We start from the raw sequence: 18,708 nt of genomic DNA, 5'->3' as shown, positions 1-18,708 counted from the left end.
ATAAAGATTTTTACTGTCAATATAACATTTAAATAATTTTTAATACAGTATATTTAATTTTGATTTAGATCATCATTTTTTTTTTACTGTGATTTAAATCCATTTAAATCACTTGATTTAAATAATTTTATTTGAATCATTTGATTTAAATCAAACTAATCCTGCTGTGTGCAACCACAGTTTCCTTAAATCTTTATCCTTAGGCATGTAGATGATTTATTTTTTTCTGTTGTGGTCACTGTTGTGTTCTCACATTATTGGAGCAAAACACTAAACCCATCAATACTTGTTAATCCACGAGATTCCCTGTTGTATTCAACCCTGTACTAAGCAGCAGTTGCCAGACCTAGTTTATGACGTCACACTTGCTCCACCCTTGAGCTGCCATGTGTTTATTTTTCTACAACTTTTAGGGTTTTTTTCTCAGCACATTTACTTTGATTTGTCAAATCAATCACATCATAAGAAAATTCAGTACATTAAAAAGCTGATTAATATTTTTACCAGAAAAAAAATGTCAACCAGTCCCATTCTCAGGATACATGAACCTGACTCCATATTTGGTGCAGTGGGATACAATTACAGTATATAATTGCAGTTATTGGAGTTCCACAGCTAATTGACCTGCAGCTAGGAAGGAAATTGTGTACTTTAGTGTGTGTGTGTGTGTGTGTGTGTGTTGGTGTGCATATTAATTGATCTCTCCATTTCATCTTCAAGGCTTACCTATTTCTCTTATGTAATAATTTAGAGTAAATGTATCACTAAGACTTACCATTGAAATTATAGATGTCAACCAGCAAGTTAGAAGGAATTGGAGCACCAACAGTAAAATGCATAGCCAATCCTTCTAGCCATACTTCCAGTATTTCAAATGGAGGTCTGAAAGTAGAAGGTGTGTGTATTTAATTATTTATTTTATAAACAGTAATAATAATAATAATAATAATAATAATAATAATAATAATAATAATAATAATAATAATAATAATAACAATAATAATAATAATAGAGGAAGAGGTGAGAAGAAACACAGGTGCTGGGAGGTGAGTTTATTCCCGACTAGTTTTGAACAAGCTTCTTCAGGGGAACTGAACTCTAGTTCCCAAGAAGAAGCTTGTTCAAAACTACTAAGAAATAAACTCATCTCCCAACACCTGTGTTTCTTCTCACCTCCTTCAACTTGTCATTATAATAATGACACATCTACTCAGAGTAGCATTAAAGATGAAAACCTTTGGCTGCAAAACAAATACAAATGAGTGAAATAAAAGATGAAGGAAATTAAACGGCAAAAAATACAATGGAATGAAAAAAAAACATGAAAGAATTTCATGAGCCATTAACATATTGATAAAATCAAATCCGGAAAACTTGAAAATAACAATTAAGGATAATTTGATGCATTAAACGCACAGTAATTATTAGATACTTTTCTCAAGAAAAAAGTGTGTTTAATGTGCCAGCAAACACAGTAATTAAGATGGGCATTGGAAAGTATAAGACAGGTTTGTTTGCCTATTCGTGGACACAGGAGTGGGTATAGCCAAAGTCCAGCAGGTGTAGGCCTGAGTTATGACTCTCTCTCTCTCTCTCTCTCTCTCTCTCTCTCTCTCTCTCTCTCTCTCTCTCTCTCTCTCTCTCTCTCTCTCTCTCTCTCTCTCTCATGCACATTTTTCCTTTCTCCCTCTCTCCTCCTTAGGTTATACACACCTTTATTCATATAATTTATTAAGATGGTTGGCTGAAAGCATAAGGCAAGTATGTTTGCCTATTTGCGTACTTGATGTAATGGAGCAGGCTTTCTACACCATGCAACACAACCCTCCTGTCTCTATGCTTTTCAGAGGCCAACTGGTGGAGGTCTGTATGCAATGGAATCTCAAGCCAGACTCACTACGGTGAAGTACGATAAGTTTTTTAATTCAATTTGAATTTTAAGCTAGCATCTCAAAATAAACTGCTACAGGACCTGAGTCCTGGGGTGATGGGCAGTCCTTTGCTATGCTGCTGCCTGGCATGAGTAGTGGCGAAGCAGTGTACTAGGTAAATATGGTGCGTAGCGCCAAATTTAAACTTTTGTGAGTAGACTGCTCATATCTCTGAACATTCATAACTCATTAACACATAACTTGAACACTCAACTAGTCAAAAATATCTCCAACAACTTTTCATCTTCATTTATCCTTCCTCTATTTCATTCTGATGGCACCACTGCCATAGCATCTACCTCCAAAGCTGAACTCTATTCTCAAACCTCTGCTAAAAACACTACCTTGGATAATCAGAGTTTATTCTTTCCTCTCCTCTATCCTCCAACTATGCCATAAGATCCTTCACAATGATTCTTTCCATGCCATTGCTGGCTTTAACCATAAGAAGGCTTCTGATACAAGTATTGTTCTCTGAAACTGGGCCTCTGTGCTTGCACATTGGCTAGTCAGACTCTTCAAACTCTGTCTATCAACATCTACCTTTCTTCCCTGTTGGAAGTTTGCCTACATTCAGCATATCCCTTAAAATCCTGACTCCTCTAATCTCTGAAACTACCATTTTATTGCTCTAATTTTGTGTCTCTGTACTTTTGAATCTTCTGAACAGGAATTAGAGGGAAAGAGCAATTATTGAGAAATAAGTATTCTCTTTTCCTGTCCTCCACTTCTCTTCATTTTTCCTCCATCCATTTCCTTCCTATTTCATTCTCAATCAGTCTCATTCAACTTCACAATCTTCTCTCTCTCTCTCTCTCTCTCTCTCTCTCTCTCTCTCTCTCTCTCTCTCTCTCTCTCTCTCTCACACACACACACAAGGAAGATCCTGTGTCACAAATCTAATGAGCTTCTATATGATAGTAATAGATGGAGTGCAAGAGAGGGACAGATGGGTTGATGTGGTATACCTGGTTCACAAAAAAAAACATTTGATAAAGTTCCCCACAAAAGCCTTATGTGGAAGCTAGAAAATGGAGGAGGACTAAAGGGAGTAACACTGAGATGGATGGAGGATTATTTACAAGGCAGAGGAAGGAGAGGGGATAATTGAACAAATTCAAGAGGTTTACAGGTTTGGAAAGGATGAAGAAAATGGAACAAGACCAATGAAAATAAGATTCATGTCACAAACAGTGGCAGAACATGTGTTGCAAAGAACAGGAAAATTGGCTAAAGTAGAAGGAATGAAGGAAATATGGATAAAAAGAGACATGAACAAAGAAGAGAAGTAAACTGAAAGAACTGAGAGTAGAGGCCCTGTCAAAAAACGAGGAGAGAACAAAAGAACAAGCAAAAAGATTCACCTGGAAAGTTGTGGACATGAAAGTGAGGAAATGGTGGCACAAAGATGCCACGCAAGATCACCAAGCAGAAGTTTAAAGGTTATGTATACTAATATAGATGGTTTGGTGTTAAGCCTGTTGGAACTTAAAAACTACTTAAAGAAAAATAAACCAGATGTGGTATGTTTAACAGAAACCAAACTAAAAGAGGAAATAGTTGGGATTTGCAAAGGATGACATAACACAAGGAGGAGAGACAGAGAAGGAAAGGAAGGAGTGATGATATTAGTAAAAGAAGATATTGTTATTGAGGAAGTGGAATATGATGATGGAATGGCAGAAACATTGAGTGTTGTGATTAAAATCAAAGGAAGTGAACTAGAAACAAGAAGTAGTATAGAGGAAATGATAAGGAAAAGTAACAAAGTGCTCTTAGTAGGCAACTTGAACTCTTAAAGAAATTAACTGAGAGGAGATGGAAGTGAAAAAAAAAAATGTTGGGTCATGGTGCAAAGAACTTGTGCAAACCATGATGGTGAATATAATGAGACATCAGGTGAACAAGCCTACAAGATGCAGAGAAGAAGAACCATCACAGTTGGACTTAAGTGTTTATAAAAAAAAAAAAAAAAGTAGACCAGGTATACATTGTCTGAATTAACTGGGAAGAAGCAATCATGTGATAATAGAAACAGTACCACAGGAGAAAAAAGTGTTGCACAGGAAAGAACAATACAGAAATGAGAGGCAGAACTATGATAAAAGCAAACTTTGCAGAACTTAATAAATTTTATGGAAAAATTAACTGGAAGGAGCTATTTTGAAGATAAAATAGTGCAAGAAAAATATGAGGTATTTTTGAGCAAGTACAGAGAGAGGATGCAACAAATTGTACAAAGTTATAAAGTGAAAATTGGGAAGCATCAATAGTATAATGCCAGGTGTGCAGAAATAAAAAAGAAAAAGGACAGGGCATGGAAGAAAATGATGAGGCAACCGAACAGAAATGCTAGAGAAGAATACAGAAAGGCAAGGAATGAATATAGTAAAATAAGAAAAGAAGAAACTTTGAAAGTGACATAGTAAGAAAATGCAAGGAAGAACCCAAACTTTTCTACAGATACATAAACAGGAAAATGAAACATAAGGAAGGCATAAACAAATTAAAAAGGGAAGGAAGAATTAATGAAATTACTGAGGAGATGAGTGAACTAATCTGTATTTACAAAGGAAACCAAATTTGTGGCACTTAAAGTGGTATCACAAAATGAGGGAATACAAGAGATACAAGTAAAGAGTCAAGAAATAAGACACTGTTGGAAGAGCTGGATGTTAGAAAAGCTATGGGACCAGATCAAGTAAATGGATGGATATTAAAAGAATGCAGAGAACAAATGGAGGAACCCATATGGGATATAATTGAATGGTCACTGAGAGAAAGTACCAAGGGAATGAAAAAGAGCTAACATAGTGCCAATATACAAAGGAGGAAATAAAATGGAACCATTAAATTATAGACCGGTGTCACTAACAAGTATTGTAAGCAAGCTTAGTGAAACAGTAATTCAAGATGGATATTCTGGATGGAATATCCAGAAGATGAAAAGATAATTACAGAAAAGCAATTTGGATTCAGGAAAGGGAGAGCCTGTGTCACAAATCTACTGAGTTTCTATATGAGAGTAATAAATGGAGTGCAAGAGAGGGATGGATGGGTTGATGCAGCATACTTGGATTTCAAAAAAGTATTCAATAAAGTTCCCCACAAAAGCCTTATGTGGAAACTAGAGAATGGTGGAGGACCAAAGGGAGCAACATTGAGATGGATGGAAGATTATTTACAAAGGAGGGAAATGAGAACAGTAATCAGACACTAAAGCAAGTTGGCACAGTGACAAGTGGGGTACCACAAGGATCTGTGTTGGCACCCATTATGTTTCAAATATATGTAAATAATATGACAAAGCATCTAAATAGTTATATAAACATGTTTACTGATGACACAAAAATAATGAAAATAATAAAGGATGAAAATGACTGCAAGGAGTTGCAAAAGAATACTGACAAGGTTTGCATGGAGGCAAAGATGAAAACTAGAAATTAACACCAGAAAATGCCACATGGTGGAAATAGGAAAAGGTAAATAGGAAATAGTAAAAAGATACTTTTAAAGAAGTACAAAATGGGAGGAGAAATAATAAATAAAAGTAATGAAGAAAAAGATTTGAGAATAATGATTCAGGACACACTCACCTGAAAGGCACATAAATGGAATATTCGGCTCCAAATACAGCTTATTAACAAACATTAGCGTGGCTTTTAACTATTTAGATAAAGAAACGATCGAGAAAATTATAACAAGCATGATATGACCTAAACTGGAATATGTAGCAGTAGTTTGGGGTCCACATAGAAAAAAAGATATACAGAAACTAGAAAGAATAAGAGGATAGCGACAAAGGTGGTACCAGAATTGAAAGACTTAAGCTATGAAGAAAGACTTGAAGAAATGGGATTACCATCACTACAAGAGAGAAGAAAAAGAGGAGACCTGATAACAATGCACAAATTAGTAAACAATATAGAAAGAATAGACAGAAATGACTTGGTACCACACATGGAGGAGGGAGGGAGACAGACAAGGGGGCACGGGAAATAAATAAAGAAGAGTGGATGTTCAAGCGACATTGAGAAATACAGCTTCCTGTATAGAACTATTGAAATTTGGAATGATTTGAAGGAAGAATAAGTTACGACAAACAGTGTACACGTTTAAAGAGAAACTGGATAAATATGATTATGGAGACAGGACAAAATAAGCTTTGGTTTGTGCCCTGTACCTAGGTAAACTAGGTAAATACACACACACAAACACACACACAAACACACACACACAAACACACACACAGAGAGAGAGAGAGAGAGAGAGAGAGAGAGAGAGAGAGAGAGAGAGAGAGAGAGAGAGAGAGAGAGAGAGAGAGAGAGAGAGAGAGAGAGAGAGAGAGAGAGAGAACAAACACACACACACATGAATGGAAAAACTGAACAAGGATGGTTTTGTGATACCAGAAATGAGAGGTCTCAGAGAACATGAAAGGAAATTGAAAAGGTTTGCAGAAGAGACATTAAAAAACATAGCTTTCCCCACAGGTGCATAGCAGTATGGAATGAACTTATTGATGAGACTGTGCGTGCTAAGATAATCCATTTAAAGAAAAGTTTGATAAAAGTCAATATGGAGACGGGATAGCACGAGCCTAGTATGGCTCATCCTGTATTTCAAAATTATGTAAATACAACTAGGTAAATAAACACACACACACACACACACACACACACACACACACACACACACACACACACATACACACACATGGTTTTAGATGTGATGGTAGAACTGCACAGCCACAGCACTGCATCCCATCAGTTGTGAGGATAAAACACATTCTTTTAGGGATTTTGGCACCTACTCTCTTCCTATTATTCATCAATGATCTTCTAAACCAAACTTCTTGTCCTATCCACTCCTATGCTGATAATACCACCCTGCACTTTTCCATGTCTTTTCATAGACGTCCAATCCTTCAGGAAGTAATCATTTCATGCAGGGAAGCCATAGAATGTCTGATTTCTGATTGCTCTAAAATTTCTAATTGGGGCAGAGCAAATTTAATAATGTTCATTGCCTCAAAAACTCAATTACTTCATCTATGGTTCATGGTTGCCTTCCAAATAACTATCCCCTCATCTTTAATGACACTCAAGTGTCCCACCTCTTCTACACTGAATATCTTTGGTCTGTCATTTTCTTATAATCTAAACTGGAAACCAGGCTAAATCCGCTTCTATGAAATTAGGTGTTCTGTGTCATCTCTGGGAGTTTTCTCACCCTCCCCCATCCCAAACACAGCTGCTAACTCTGTATTGGGGCCTTACCTGTCCATGCATGGAGTTTGCTTCATGTGTATTGGGGGGGGGGGATTGCACTCACACTGCTCTGCCAGACAGGGTGGAATTCAAATCTTTTTCTTATAAACTCCTTTCCTCTAACTAACTGTCTTCAGCCTCTCTCTCATTCGCCACAATGTTGCAACTTTTACTGTGGAAATTTCCACTTGTATCGTGCACTTATCAAAGTACTTTTAGTTTATGGTGTGATCTGTATATAAATTGTAAAGTTAAATTAAGGTGTAATTAAGGTTATTATAGTACAGAGTATTAGTTACTATAATAAATAAATTGGGAATTAGAGATGTATGGATTGTGGATAGATATTGTTTTGATGTGGCAAAGAGCCCATGAGGAGCAAAATTGTCTGACATGCAGCAGTTGCCAGCCAGCCACCTTTAAAGTCATATCTCCGCCACTTTACAGCATGCAATAATCACTAAGTTGCTAAGAACTTTGAAGCCCAGAAACCTGCACAGCAGCAAACAGTCTGTCTTAACTATGAAACCACAGCCAGCCACTGGCTTGGAATGCCCAGTGACACCATTACACAACCGACCTCTGCCTGCCCAAACCACAGCTAAGTAATCGGTTATTCATAATTATATTTAGCGAGGCTTTCTGTGTTTGTGTTAGCTGGGAGATCATAGAGTGAATGTGAAGGTCAAAAGAGTTCCCGCATTATATAATGATTTTGGTGCCCCAGGTGAGGAAGACAGACCTTGTTATTGTCAGATTCAAGAAGCTTCATGTTGCAGAACAAGGACATAATAATGCAACCGAAACTAATTCCACAAATTCATGGATGTGAAATAAGGACATTTTCCACATCCTGGGACCAGAGCTCAAACCTCTGACCACAATCAAAGATTAAAATAGATTCTAAAATAGCCTCACGAATTAACCATATGGCTCCTGGGTATTAATGATTTACTCCGGTAAACTGAGCCTTAGGGACATAACGGAACATGTTAAAGGCATAATTAATAAATACAAAGCCATTGTTCCTCTGAGAACCTGAAAACATCACGACACATACATTCCTCACTCTTTTTCTCTTTTTCTCAACCTAAACCTTCCAAACCTTGGTTTAACACAGCTTCTTGTGGTATACATGATAGAGGGTGGCCCACAAAAGGCACTTAAGCCTTCCATCACCAGAATCTCATGCACTTTATATTTCTGCCCAAAACTATGTCAAGTCTGTTCTCCAACTAGCCAAAAACTCCTTCATTAACAGAAAGTGTCAAAATCTTTCAAGATCTAACTCCCCTCATGACTTATGGCATTTAGCCAAAAATATCTCCAATAACTTTGCTAATTCTTCTTTCCCTCCTTTATTTCAACCAGATGGCACCACTGCTATCACAGCTATTTCTAAAGCTGAACTCTTTGCTTAAACCTTTGCTAAAAACTCTACCTTGGACGATTCAGGGCTTGTTCCTCCCTCTCCTCCACCCTCTGACTACTTCATGCTATCTATTAAAATTCTTTGCAATGATGTTTTCCATGCCCTTGCTGGCCTAAACCCTCGGAAAGCTTATGGACCTGACAGGGTCCCTCCTATTGTTCTCCATAACTGTGCCTCTGTGTTTGCACCTTGTCTAGTCAAACTCTTTCAGCTCTGTCTGTCAACATCTACCTTTCCTTCTTGCTGAAAGTTTGTCTACATTCAGCCTGTTCCTAAAAAGGGTGACTGTTCTAATCCCTCAAACTACCTTCCTATTGCATTAATTTCCTGCCTATCTAAAGTTTTTTAATCTATCCTCAGCAGGAAGATTCTTAAACATCTATCACTTCATAATCTTCTATCTGATCACCAGTATGGGTTCCATCAAGGCAGCTCTACTGGTGATCTTCTGGCTTTCCTAACTGAGTCTTGGTCATCCTCTTTTAGAGATTTTTGGTGAAACTTTTGTTGTTGCCTTAGATATATCAAAAGCTTTTGATAGAGTTTGGCACAAAGCTTTGATTTCCAAACTACCCTCCTACAGCTTCTATCCTTCTCACTGTAAGTTCATCTCAAGTTTCCTTTCTGACCATTCTATTGTTGCTGTGGTAGATGGTCACTGTTCTCCTAAATCTATTAACAGTGGTTTCCTCTGGGTTCTTTCCTATCACCCACTCTCTTCTTATTATTCATCAATGACCTTCTAAACCAAACTTCTTGTCCTATCCACTCATATGCTGATGATACTACCATGCACTTTTCCACGTCTTTTCATAGATGTCCAACCCTTCAGAAAGTAAACATTTCAGATGGGGAAGCCACAGAATGCCTGACTTCTAATCTTTTTAAAATTTCTCATTGGAGCAGAGCAAACTTGGTATTGTTCAATGCCTCAAAAACTCAATTCCTCCATCTATCAACTCGACACAACCTTCCAGACAACTATCCCCTCTTCTTCAGTGATACTCAACTGTCCCCCTCTCCTACACTGAACATCCTCGGTCTCTCCTTTACTTATTATCTGAACTGGAAACTTCACATCTCATCTCTAACTAAAACAGCTTCTATGAAGTAAGGCGTTCTGAGACGTCTCTGCCAGTTTTTCTCACCCCTTCCACCAAGCTGATAACTCTGTACAAGGGCCTTATCTGTCCATATACGGAACATGCTTCACATGTCTGGGGGAGTTCCACTCATATTGCTCTTCTAGACAGGGTGGAATCAAAAGTTTTTCATCTCATCAACTCCTCTCCTCTAACTGTCTTCAGCCTCTCTCTCATCACCACAATGTTGCATTTCTAGCTGTCTTCTACTGCTATTTTCATGCTAACTGCTCTTCTGATCTTGCTAACTGCATGCCTCCCCTCCCACAGCCTCACTGCACAAGACTCTTCTTTCTCTCACCCCTATTCTGTCAACCTCTCTAATGCAAGAGTTAACCAGTATTCTCAATCATTCATCCCTTTCTCTGGTAAATTCTGGAACTCTTTTGCCTACTTCTGTATTTCCACCTTCCTATGACTTGAATTCCTTTAAGAGGGAGGTTTCAATACAATTAACCTTCAATTTTTGACTACCACTTTGGACCCTTTTCTGGGACTGGCATCTCAGTGGGCTTTTTTTTTTTTTAGTTGGATTTTTGTTGCCCTTGGCCAGTGTCCCTCCTACATAAAAAAAAAAAAGGGGGGGAGGATGATATGCTCTGGAGCCAAACAGGTAGAGATACATGTTTCACTACATCAGATAATTCACAAACCAAGAACTGATGAATAAGACACCAAGTGCTTTAGGGACAGAAAACATCAAGGTTATAGCAAGAAAAATAGAAACCCGTTAAGATCAGCAGAACCAGAGGTTATAATAACAAACCAGTGGACAAGTAGGCAATTGTTCAAATAGAGTCAATAAAGGAAAAATTAAGTAGCTACCATGCTACTTTTAATTAGATAGAAGCTAGATTAACAACTGAGGAGGAGGATGAAGGCTATGAACAACTTATGTCAGACTATGAACAAGAAATAATTTATAGTGAACAGTTAACTAAATCTGAAGAGCAATTGGAACTATTGTAAAGTAACTCAACTAGCATCACTCCTCCCAATACTACAGTGAGAGGCCAGCCAAACATAACCCTGCCAGCCATAACTTTACCAGAATTTGCAGGAAACATCATGGAATGGCCCTCATTCTCAGATAAGTATAATGAACTAATCCATCAAAGACAATATACTGCCAAGATAAACAAATTCTATTTCTTAAGCCAATTAAAGGGTACTGCCAACCTAATAGTTTCTGAATTAGCCATTACTGAAGAAAACTATGACATTACTACTAAACAGCTCGGAGAGAACTATGATAATAAGGACCAAATAACCACTAAACTCTAAAGACAACTCTCTTTCCACACACAAAACTACAAGCACCTAATAACACACACACCCTTCACTCAAAAATTTTAAAATCATCATGGCAACTCCTACACCATCCTCGGAGTCCCCATCTGGGGAGGGGACCATAAATGTCCCCAGGTCGGACTGCCTTTCTGTTGACGACCCGAAGTGTCTGGACATCCCCCTCAACTTTTTCTTCATTAACTTCTGCAACATTCGCGGTCTAAGATCTAATTTTCAATCTATAGAACATCACCTCTCCTCTTCTAAACCTCATCTTCTTTTCCTCACTGAAACTCAGGTGTCTGAGGCAACTGGCAGTAGCCCCTTTTCTGTTCCCTCCTACTTTCTCTATCTTCATTTTCGATCCAAAGCTGGATGCTGCGTTTATGTGTGCAATGACTTAACCTGCTCTCGTGCCCACGCTCTTGAATCTTCCGAGTTTTCCACCATCTGGCTACGACTACAGAGACACTCTCATACTAAATTTATCTGTGCTGTATACCTCTCACCTAACTCCTCTGATTATAAGAAATTCTTTGACTCCTTAACTTCCAAAGTGGAGCACATTCTGACCCTCTTCCCTTTTGCAGAGATCTCCATTCTTGGAGACTTCAATGTTCACCACCAGCTTTGGCTTTCCTCTCCCTTCACTGACCATCCTGGTGAACTAGCCTATAACTTTGCTATCCTCCATGACCTAGAGAAATTGGTGCAACACCCTACTCGTATTCTTGACCGTCTTGGAGATACGCCCAACATTCTTGACCTTTTCCTGACCTCTAATCCTTCTGCTTATGCTGTCACCCTTTCTTCTAGGTTGGGCTCCTCTGATCACAATCTCATATCTTTATCTTGTCCTATCACTCCAATCCCTCCTCAGGATCCCCCTAAGCGAAGGTGCCTCTGGTGTTTTGCCTCTGCTAGTTGGGGGGACCTGAGGAGGTATTTTGCTGATTTTCCTCGGAATAACTATCGCTTCCGTGTCAGAGACCCATCTTTGTGTGCTGAACGCATAACAGAGGTGATAGTGTCTGGCATGGAGGTGTACATTCCTCACTCTTTTTCTCATCCTAAACCGTCTAAACCTTGGTTTAACACAGCTTGTTCTCGTGCTATACATGATAGAGAGGTGGCCCACAAAAGGTACTTAAGCCTTCCATCACCAGAATCTCATGCACTTTGTATTTCTGCCTGGAACCATGCCAAGTCTGTTCTCCAACTAGCCAAAAACTCCTTCATTAACAGAAATGTCGAAACCTTTCAAGATCTAACTCCCCTCATGATTTCTGGCATCTAGCCAAAAATATCTCCAATAACTTTGCTTCTTCTTCTTTCCCTCCTCTATTTCAACCAGATGGCACCACTGCTATCACATCTATTTCTAAAGCTGAACTCTTCGTTTAAACCTTTGCTAAAAACTCTACCTTGGACGATTCTGGGCTTGTTCCTCCCTCTCCTCCACCCTCTGACTACTTCATGCCATGTATTAAAATTCTTCGCAATGATGTTTTCCATGCCCTTGCTGGCCTATACCCTCGGAAGGCTTATGGACCTGATGGGGTCCCTCCTATTGTTCTCCGAAACTGTGCCTCCGTGCTTGCACCATGCCTAGTCAAACTCTTCCAGCTCTGTCTGTCAACATCTACCTTTCCTTCTTGCTGAAAGTTTACCTACATTCAACCTGTTCCTAAAAAGGGTGACTGTTCTAATCCCTCAAACTACTGTCCTATTGCTTTAATTTCCTGCCTATCTAAAGTTTTTGAATCTATCCTCAACAGGAAGATTCTTAAACATGTCACTTCACAACCTTCTATCTGATCGCTAGTAGGGGTTCCATCAAGGCCGCTCTACTGATGATCTTCTAGCTTTCCTAACTGAGTCTTGGTCATCCTCTTTTAGAGATTTTGGTGAAACTTTTGCTGTTGCCTTGGACATATCAAAAGCTTTTGATAGAGTCTGGCACAAAGCTTTGATTTCCAAACTACCCTCCTACGGTTTCTATCCTTCTCTCTGTAACTTCATCTCAAGTTTCCTTTCTGACCGTTCTATTGCTGCTGTGGTAGACGATCATTGTTCTTCTCCTAAATCTATTAACAGAGGTGTTCCTCAGGGTTCTGTCCTGTCACCCACTCTCTTCTTATTATTTATTAATGATCTTCTAAACCAAACTTCTTGTCCTATCCACTCTTACGCTGATGATACCACCCTGCACTTTTCCACATCTTTTCATAGACATCCAACCCTTCAGGAGGTAAACATATCATGCAGGGAAGCCACAGAACACTTGACTTCTGATCTTTCTAAAATTTCTGATTGGGGCAGAGCAAACTTGGTATTGTTCAATGCCTCAAAAACTCAATTCCTCCATCTATCAACTCGACACAACCTTCCAGACAACTATCCCCTCTTCTTCAATGACACTCAACTGTCCCCCTCTTCTACACTGAACATCCTCGGTCTGTCCTTTACTTATAATCTGAACTGGAAATTTCACATCTCATCTCTAGCTAAAACAGCTTCTATGAAGTTAGGTGTTTTGAGACGTCTCCGCCAGTTTTTCTTACCCCCCCCAGCTGCTAACTCTGTACAAGGGCCTTATCCGTCCATGTATGGAGTATGCTTCATATGTCTGGGGGGGGTTCCACTCATACTGCTCTTCTAGACAGGGTGGAATCAAAAGCTTTTCGTCTCATCAACTCTAACTGACTGTCTTCAGCCTCTCTCTCACTGCCACAATATTGCATATCTAGCTGTCTTCTATCACTATTTTCATGCTAACTGCTCTTCTGATTTTGCTAACTGCATGCCTCCCCTCCTTCCGTGGCCTCGCTGCACAAGACTTTCTTCTTTCTCTCACCCCTATTCTGTCCACCTCTCTAATGCAAGAGTTAACCAGTATTCTCAATCATTCATCCCTTTCTCTGCTAAACTCTGGAACTCCCTGCCTGCTTCTGTATTTCCACTTTCCTATGACTTGAATTCCTTCAAGAGGGAGGTTTCAAGACACTTATTCATCAATTTTTGACCACTGCTTTGACCCTATTGTGGGACTGGCATTTCAGTGGGCATTTTTTTTATTGGATTTTTGTTGCCCTTGGCCAGTGTCCTTCCTACATAAAAAAAAAAAAAAAAAAACTTGTCTACAAATTCCTAGCCTTAACATCACCTAATCATTGTTATAGAATCTCTGAAAACAAGTAATAATATTGAGGATGCAGCTTGGCTCATAAACATCATTATACATAGGAAACTATGAAAACACTAGAAATGTTATATTTAAAATACTATAAGAGCCATTTCACATTTAAGGAAATCGATGAATCATTATTGGAAACTTGTAATAATATGAGCAATGATGGGGTTTTCCAAACAAAATAAATCAGATTCTAATAAAACTTACCAAGAATGGGTGAATAATACTCAACCCTATAAAATGAAAGAAAGTGAATCCAGAACTAACTATGGCCCAATGAATAAAACTAAGCCAAGGTATGGAACCACAGAGACAACAGGTACCTTCTCAACCACTGTGAATAAAAAAACAGAGGTACCACCCCCATACTAACTATGACAAGATAGGAGCAAGACCTAAAATACCAACATACAGGAAATGTGCATTTTGCTCTGAGTAACATAATCCAGTACACTGGCAATTATCAAGGGGTAGAAAGAATAAATAAACTTGAAAAGTTAGGAAGGTGCACATTATGTTTAAGTGAGGCACCAAATAAAGAACTGTAACACTAACCTGCAAGTGTGCCCTATATGTAAGAAAGGTGTACATCATAACGCTCTATGTGAGGTAATAGGGTGTGAAACTAAACTAACTCTCTCTCATGATAAGACCAATAAAAAACAGTCCACCTCTCCTATAGCAGTTCCATTAGCGGAAGTAGACATTAGTAGTCAAAGATGACTGACAACGACCAAAGTTCTGTTCAATACAGGAGCACAGTAGGCACCTCCTGAAATGATAATTACTCCCAGTGAGGTCTAAAGCACTGGATCAGGAGGTGCTGTGAACCTATCACTAAACCCAGTTGTGACCTCACTGAACATTTCCCTTTGTGTCTTACAACACAAGGGGGCAGTCGCAGCCTGCACTCTAAAGACAACTCTCTTCCTTCACACAAAACTACAAGCACCTAATTACACACACACCCTTACTCAAAATTCAAAATTATCATGGCGATTCTTACACCAACCTCGGAGTCCCATCTGGGGAGGGGATCATAAATGTTGGACTGCTCTTCTATTATTAACCCTAAGTGTCTTGACAGCCCCTCTCAACTTTTCTTCATTAACTTTTGTAACATTTGCAGCCTTAAATCTAATTTTCAGTCTGTAGAACACAACCTCCCCTCTTCTAAACCTCTTCTTTTTCTGACTGAAACACAGGTGTCTGAGGCAACTAACAGTAGCCCCTTTTCTGTTCCCTCCTACTTTCTTTATTCTCATTTTCAATTCAAAGCTGGATGTTGCATCTATGTGGGCAAGGATTTAACCTGCTCTCGTGCCCATGCTCTTGAATCTTCCAAGTTTTCCTCCATCTGGCTGTGACTACAGAGTCACTTTCAACTAAATTTATCTGTGCTGTATACCTCTCACCTAACTCCTGCAACTATGAGAAATTCTTTGACAACTTAACTTCAAAAGTGGAGCACATTCTGACTCTCTTCCCTTTTGTGGAGATCTGCATTTTTGGAGACTGCAACGTTTAGCACCAGCTTTGGCTTTCCTCTCCATTCATTGACCATCCTGGTGAACAAGCCTTTAACTTTGCTACCCTCCACGACCAAGAGCAATTGGTGCAACACACTTCTCATATTCCTGACCATATTGGAGATAACCCAACATTCTTGACCTTTTCCTAACCTCTAATTCTTCTGCTTATGCTGTTACACTATCTTCTCCATTGGGCTCCTCCAATCACAATCTCACATCTGTATCTTGTCCTATCACTCTAATCCCTCCTCAGGATTCCCCTAAGCAGAGACACCTCTAGCATTTTGCCTCTGCTAGTTGGGGGGACCTGAGCAGATATTTTACTGATTTCCCTTGGAATGACTACTGCTTCCACATCTGTGTGCTGACCACATAACAGAAGTGATAGTGTCTGGCATGGAGGCATACATTCCTCACTCTTTTTCTTGACCTAAACCTTCCAAACCTTGGTTTAACACAGCCTGTTCTTGTGCTATACATGATAGAGAGGTAGCCCACAAAAGGTGCTTGAGCCTTCCAGCACCAGAATCTCATGCACTTTATATTTCTGCCTGGAATCATGCCAAGTCTTTTCTCAAACTACTCAAAAACTCCTTCATTAATAGAAAGTATCAAAATCTTTCAAGATCTAACTCCCCTCATGAATTCAGACATCTAGCCAAAAACATCTCCAATAACTCTGCTTCTTCTTCTTCTTCCCCTCCTTTATTTCAACCAGATGGCCCCAGTGCCATCTCATCTATCTCTAAAGCTGAGCTCTTCACTCAAACCTTAGCTGAAGACACTACCTTAGATGATTCAGGGCTTGCTCCTCCCTCTCCTCCACCCTCTGACTACTTCATACTACCTATCAAAATTCTTCACAATGATGTTTTCCATGCCCTTGCTACCTTAAACCCTCAGAAGGCTTATGAACTTGATGGGGTACCTTCTATTGTTCTCCAAAACTGCATCTTTGTGCCTGCACCTTGCCTAGTCAAACTTTTCCAACTCTGTCAATATCCACCTTTCCTTCTTGCTGGAAATTTGCCTACATTCAGCCTGTTTCTAAAAAGGGTGACCATTCTAATCCCTCAAACAACTGTCCTATTGCTTTAATTTTCTGCCTATCTTACATTTTTTAATCTATCCTTAACTGGAAGATTCTTAAACATCTATCACTTCAAAACTTCTATCTGATAGCCAGTATGGGTTTCATCAAGTCGGCTCTGCTGGTGAGCTTTGTCTTAGATATATCAAAAGCTTTTGATAGAGTCTGGCACAAAGCTTTGATTTCCAAACTACCCTCCTACAGCTTTTACCCTTATCTCTGTAACTTCACCTCAACTTTCCTTTCTGACTGTTCTATTGCTGCTATAATAGACAGTCACTGTTCTTCTCCTCAAAGCTGTGTCCCATCACCCACTCTCTTCTTATCATTCATCAATGATCTTCTAAACCAAACTTCTTTTCCTATTCACTCCTACGGTAATGATACCACCCTCCACTTTTCCATGTCTTTTCAAAGACGTCAGGAGGTAAACAGTTCATGCAGGAAAGCCACAGAATGCCTCACTTCTGATCTCTCTAAAATTTCTGATTGGGGCAGAACAAACTTAGTACAGTAAAATTCCTCTTACCCGGCATCAACAGGACCGCCGACATGCCGGATACTTGAATATTGCTGGATACTTGAATAGAAGTGAAATTACGTCCACAATCACCACCCTACACTCACACATCTTACCATAACAAAGATCAGCTGATCTTAATCAGCTGCTTAAGTGTAAGCACAACACACTTCCTCTACAACTTTAGGCATGATGAAGGCATCAGTCGATAAACAGTGCACACGCGGGACTGAGTCACTGAGTAAACACAATGCAGTGGGCCGCGGGTGGCGCGAAGCAGTGCGCTCTGGTGGCGAGGGGACAAAATATGCCTCGCGCGGGAATTTTAATCGATTTTATGAGTACACATTGATTTTTTATTGATTTTAAGGCTCGGGGAAAAATGTGCCGGATACTTGAAGCTGCCGGATACTTGAATGCCGGATGAGAGGGATTTTACTGTATTGTTCAATGCCTCAAAACTCAATTCCTCCATCTATCAACTCAACACAACCTTCCAGACAACTATTTTCTTTTCTTCAGTGACATTTAACTGTCCCCCTCTTCTACAGTGAGCATCCCCAGTCTGTCCTTTACTTATAATCTAAACTGGAAACTTCACATCTCATCTCTAGCTAAAACAGCTTCTGTGAAGTCAGGCATTCTGAGACATCTCCGCCAGTTTTTCTCACCCTTCCAGCTGCTAACTCTGTACAGGGGCCTTATCTGTACATGTATGGAGTATGCTTCACATGTCTGAGGGGAGTTCCACTCATACTGCTCTTCTAGACAGGGTGGAATCAAAAGCTCATCATCTCCTCTCCTCTAACTGGCTGTCTTCAGCCTCTTTCTCATCACTGCAATGCTGCATCTCTTGCTATCTTCTATTGCCATTTTCATGCTAACTGCTCTTCTGATCTTGGTAACTTCATGCCTCCACTGCTCCCTCAGCCTCACTGCACAAGACTTTCTTCTCTCTCTCTCTCAGCCCTATTCTGTCCACCTCTTTAATGCAACAGTTAACCAGTATTCTTCATCCCTTTCCTTGGTAAATTCTGGAACTCCCTGCCTGCTACTGTATTTCCACTTTCCCATGATGAACTCTTGCAAGAGGGAGGTCTCAAGACACTTAGCCTGTATTTTTGAGTAACAATTTTGACCCTGTACAGGGACCAGCACCACAATGGGCCTTTTTTTTTTTTTCCCCCTCCCTTGGCTAGTGTCCCTCCGACTTTACCAAAAAAAAAAAAAGAAAACTCAGCAGAAGCATGTTAGCATCTAAGCATTCCTTTGTTGCCCTTTCATATTCTTAATGCTTCTTCTGTGTCT

General features: G+C 39.5%; 1 protein-coding gene across 4 annotated transcripts in view; it reads right to left on the bottom strand.

Annotated features, from left to right (window-relative positions):
* LOC135114293 (LIM domain kinase 1-like) overlaps window positions 1-18,708 on the bottom strand; it is a 267,522-nt gene that overhangs the window by 35,502 nt on the left and 213,312 nt on the right. For all 4 annotated transcript variants that reach the window (XM_064030183.1, XM_064030184.1, XM_064030185.1 and 1 more), the window contains one exon: window positions 776-882. In XM_064030183.1, coding sequence (XP_063886253.1) covers window positions 776-882 — 107 coding nt within the window. The remainder of the gene's footprint in view (window positions 1-775; window positions 883-18,708) is intronic.

This window comes from Scylla paramamosain, chromosome 27 (genome assembly GCF_035594125.1).
Source record: "Scylla paramamosain isolate STU-SP2022 chromosome 27, ASM3559412v1, whole genome shotgun sequence".
In the NCBI taxonomy this organism is placed as follows: Eukaryota; Metazoa; Arthropoda; class Malacostraca; order Decapoda; family Portunidae; genus Scylla; species Scylla paramamosain.
The sequence above is the reverse complement of the archived record's forward strand: the minus strand, read 5'-3'. Positions and strand labels throughout refer to the sequence as shown.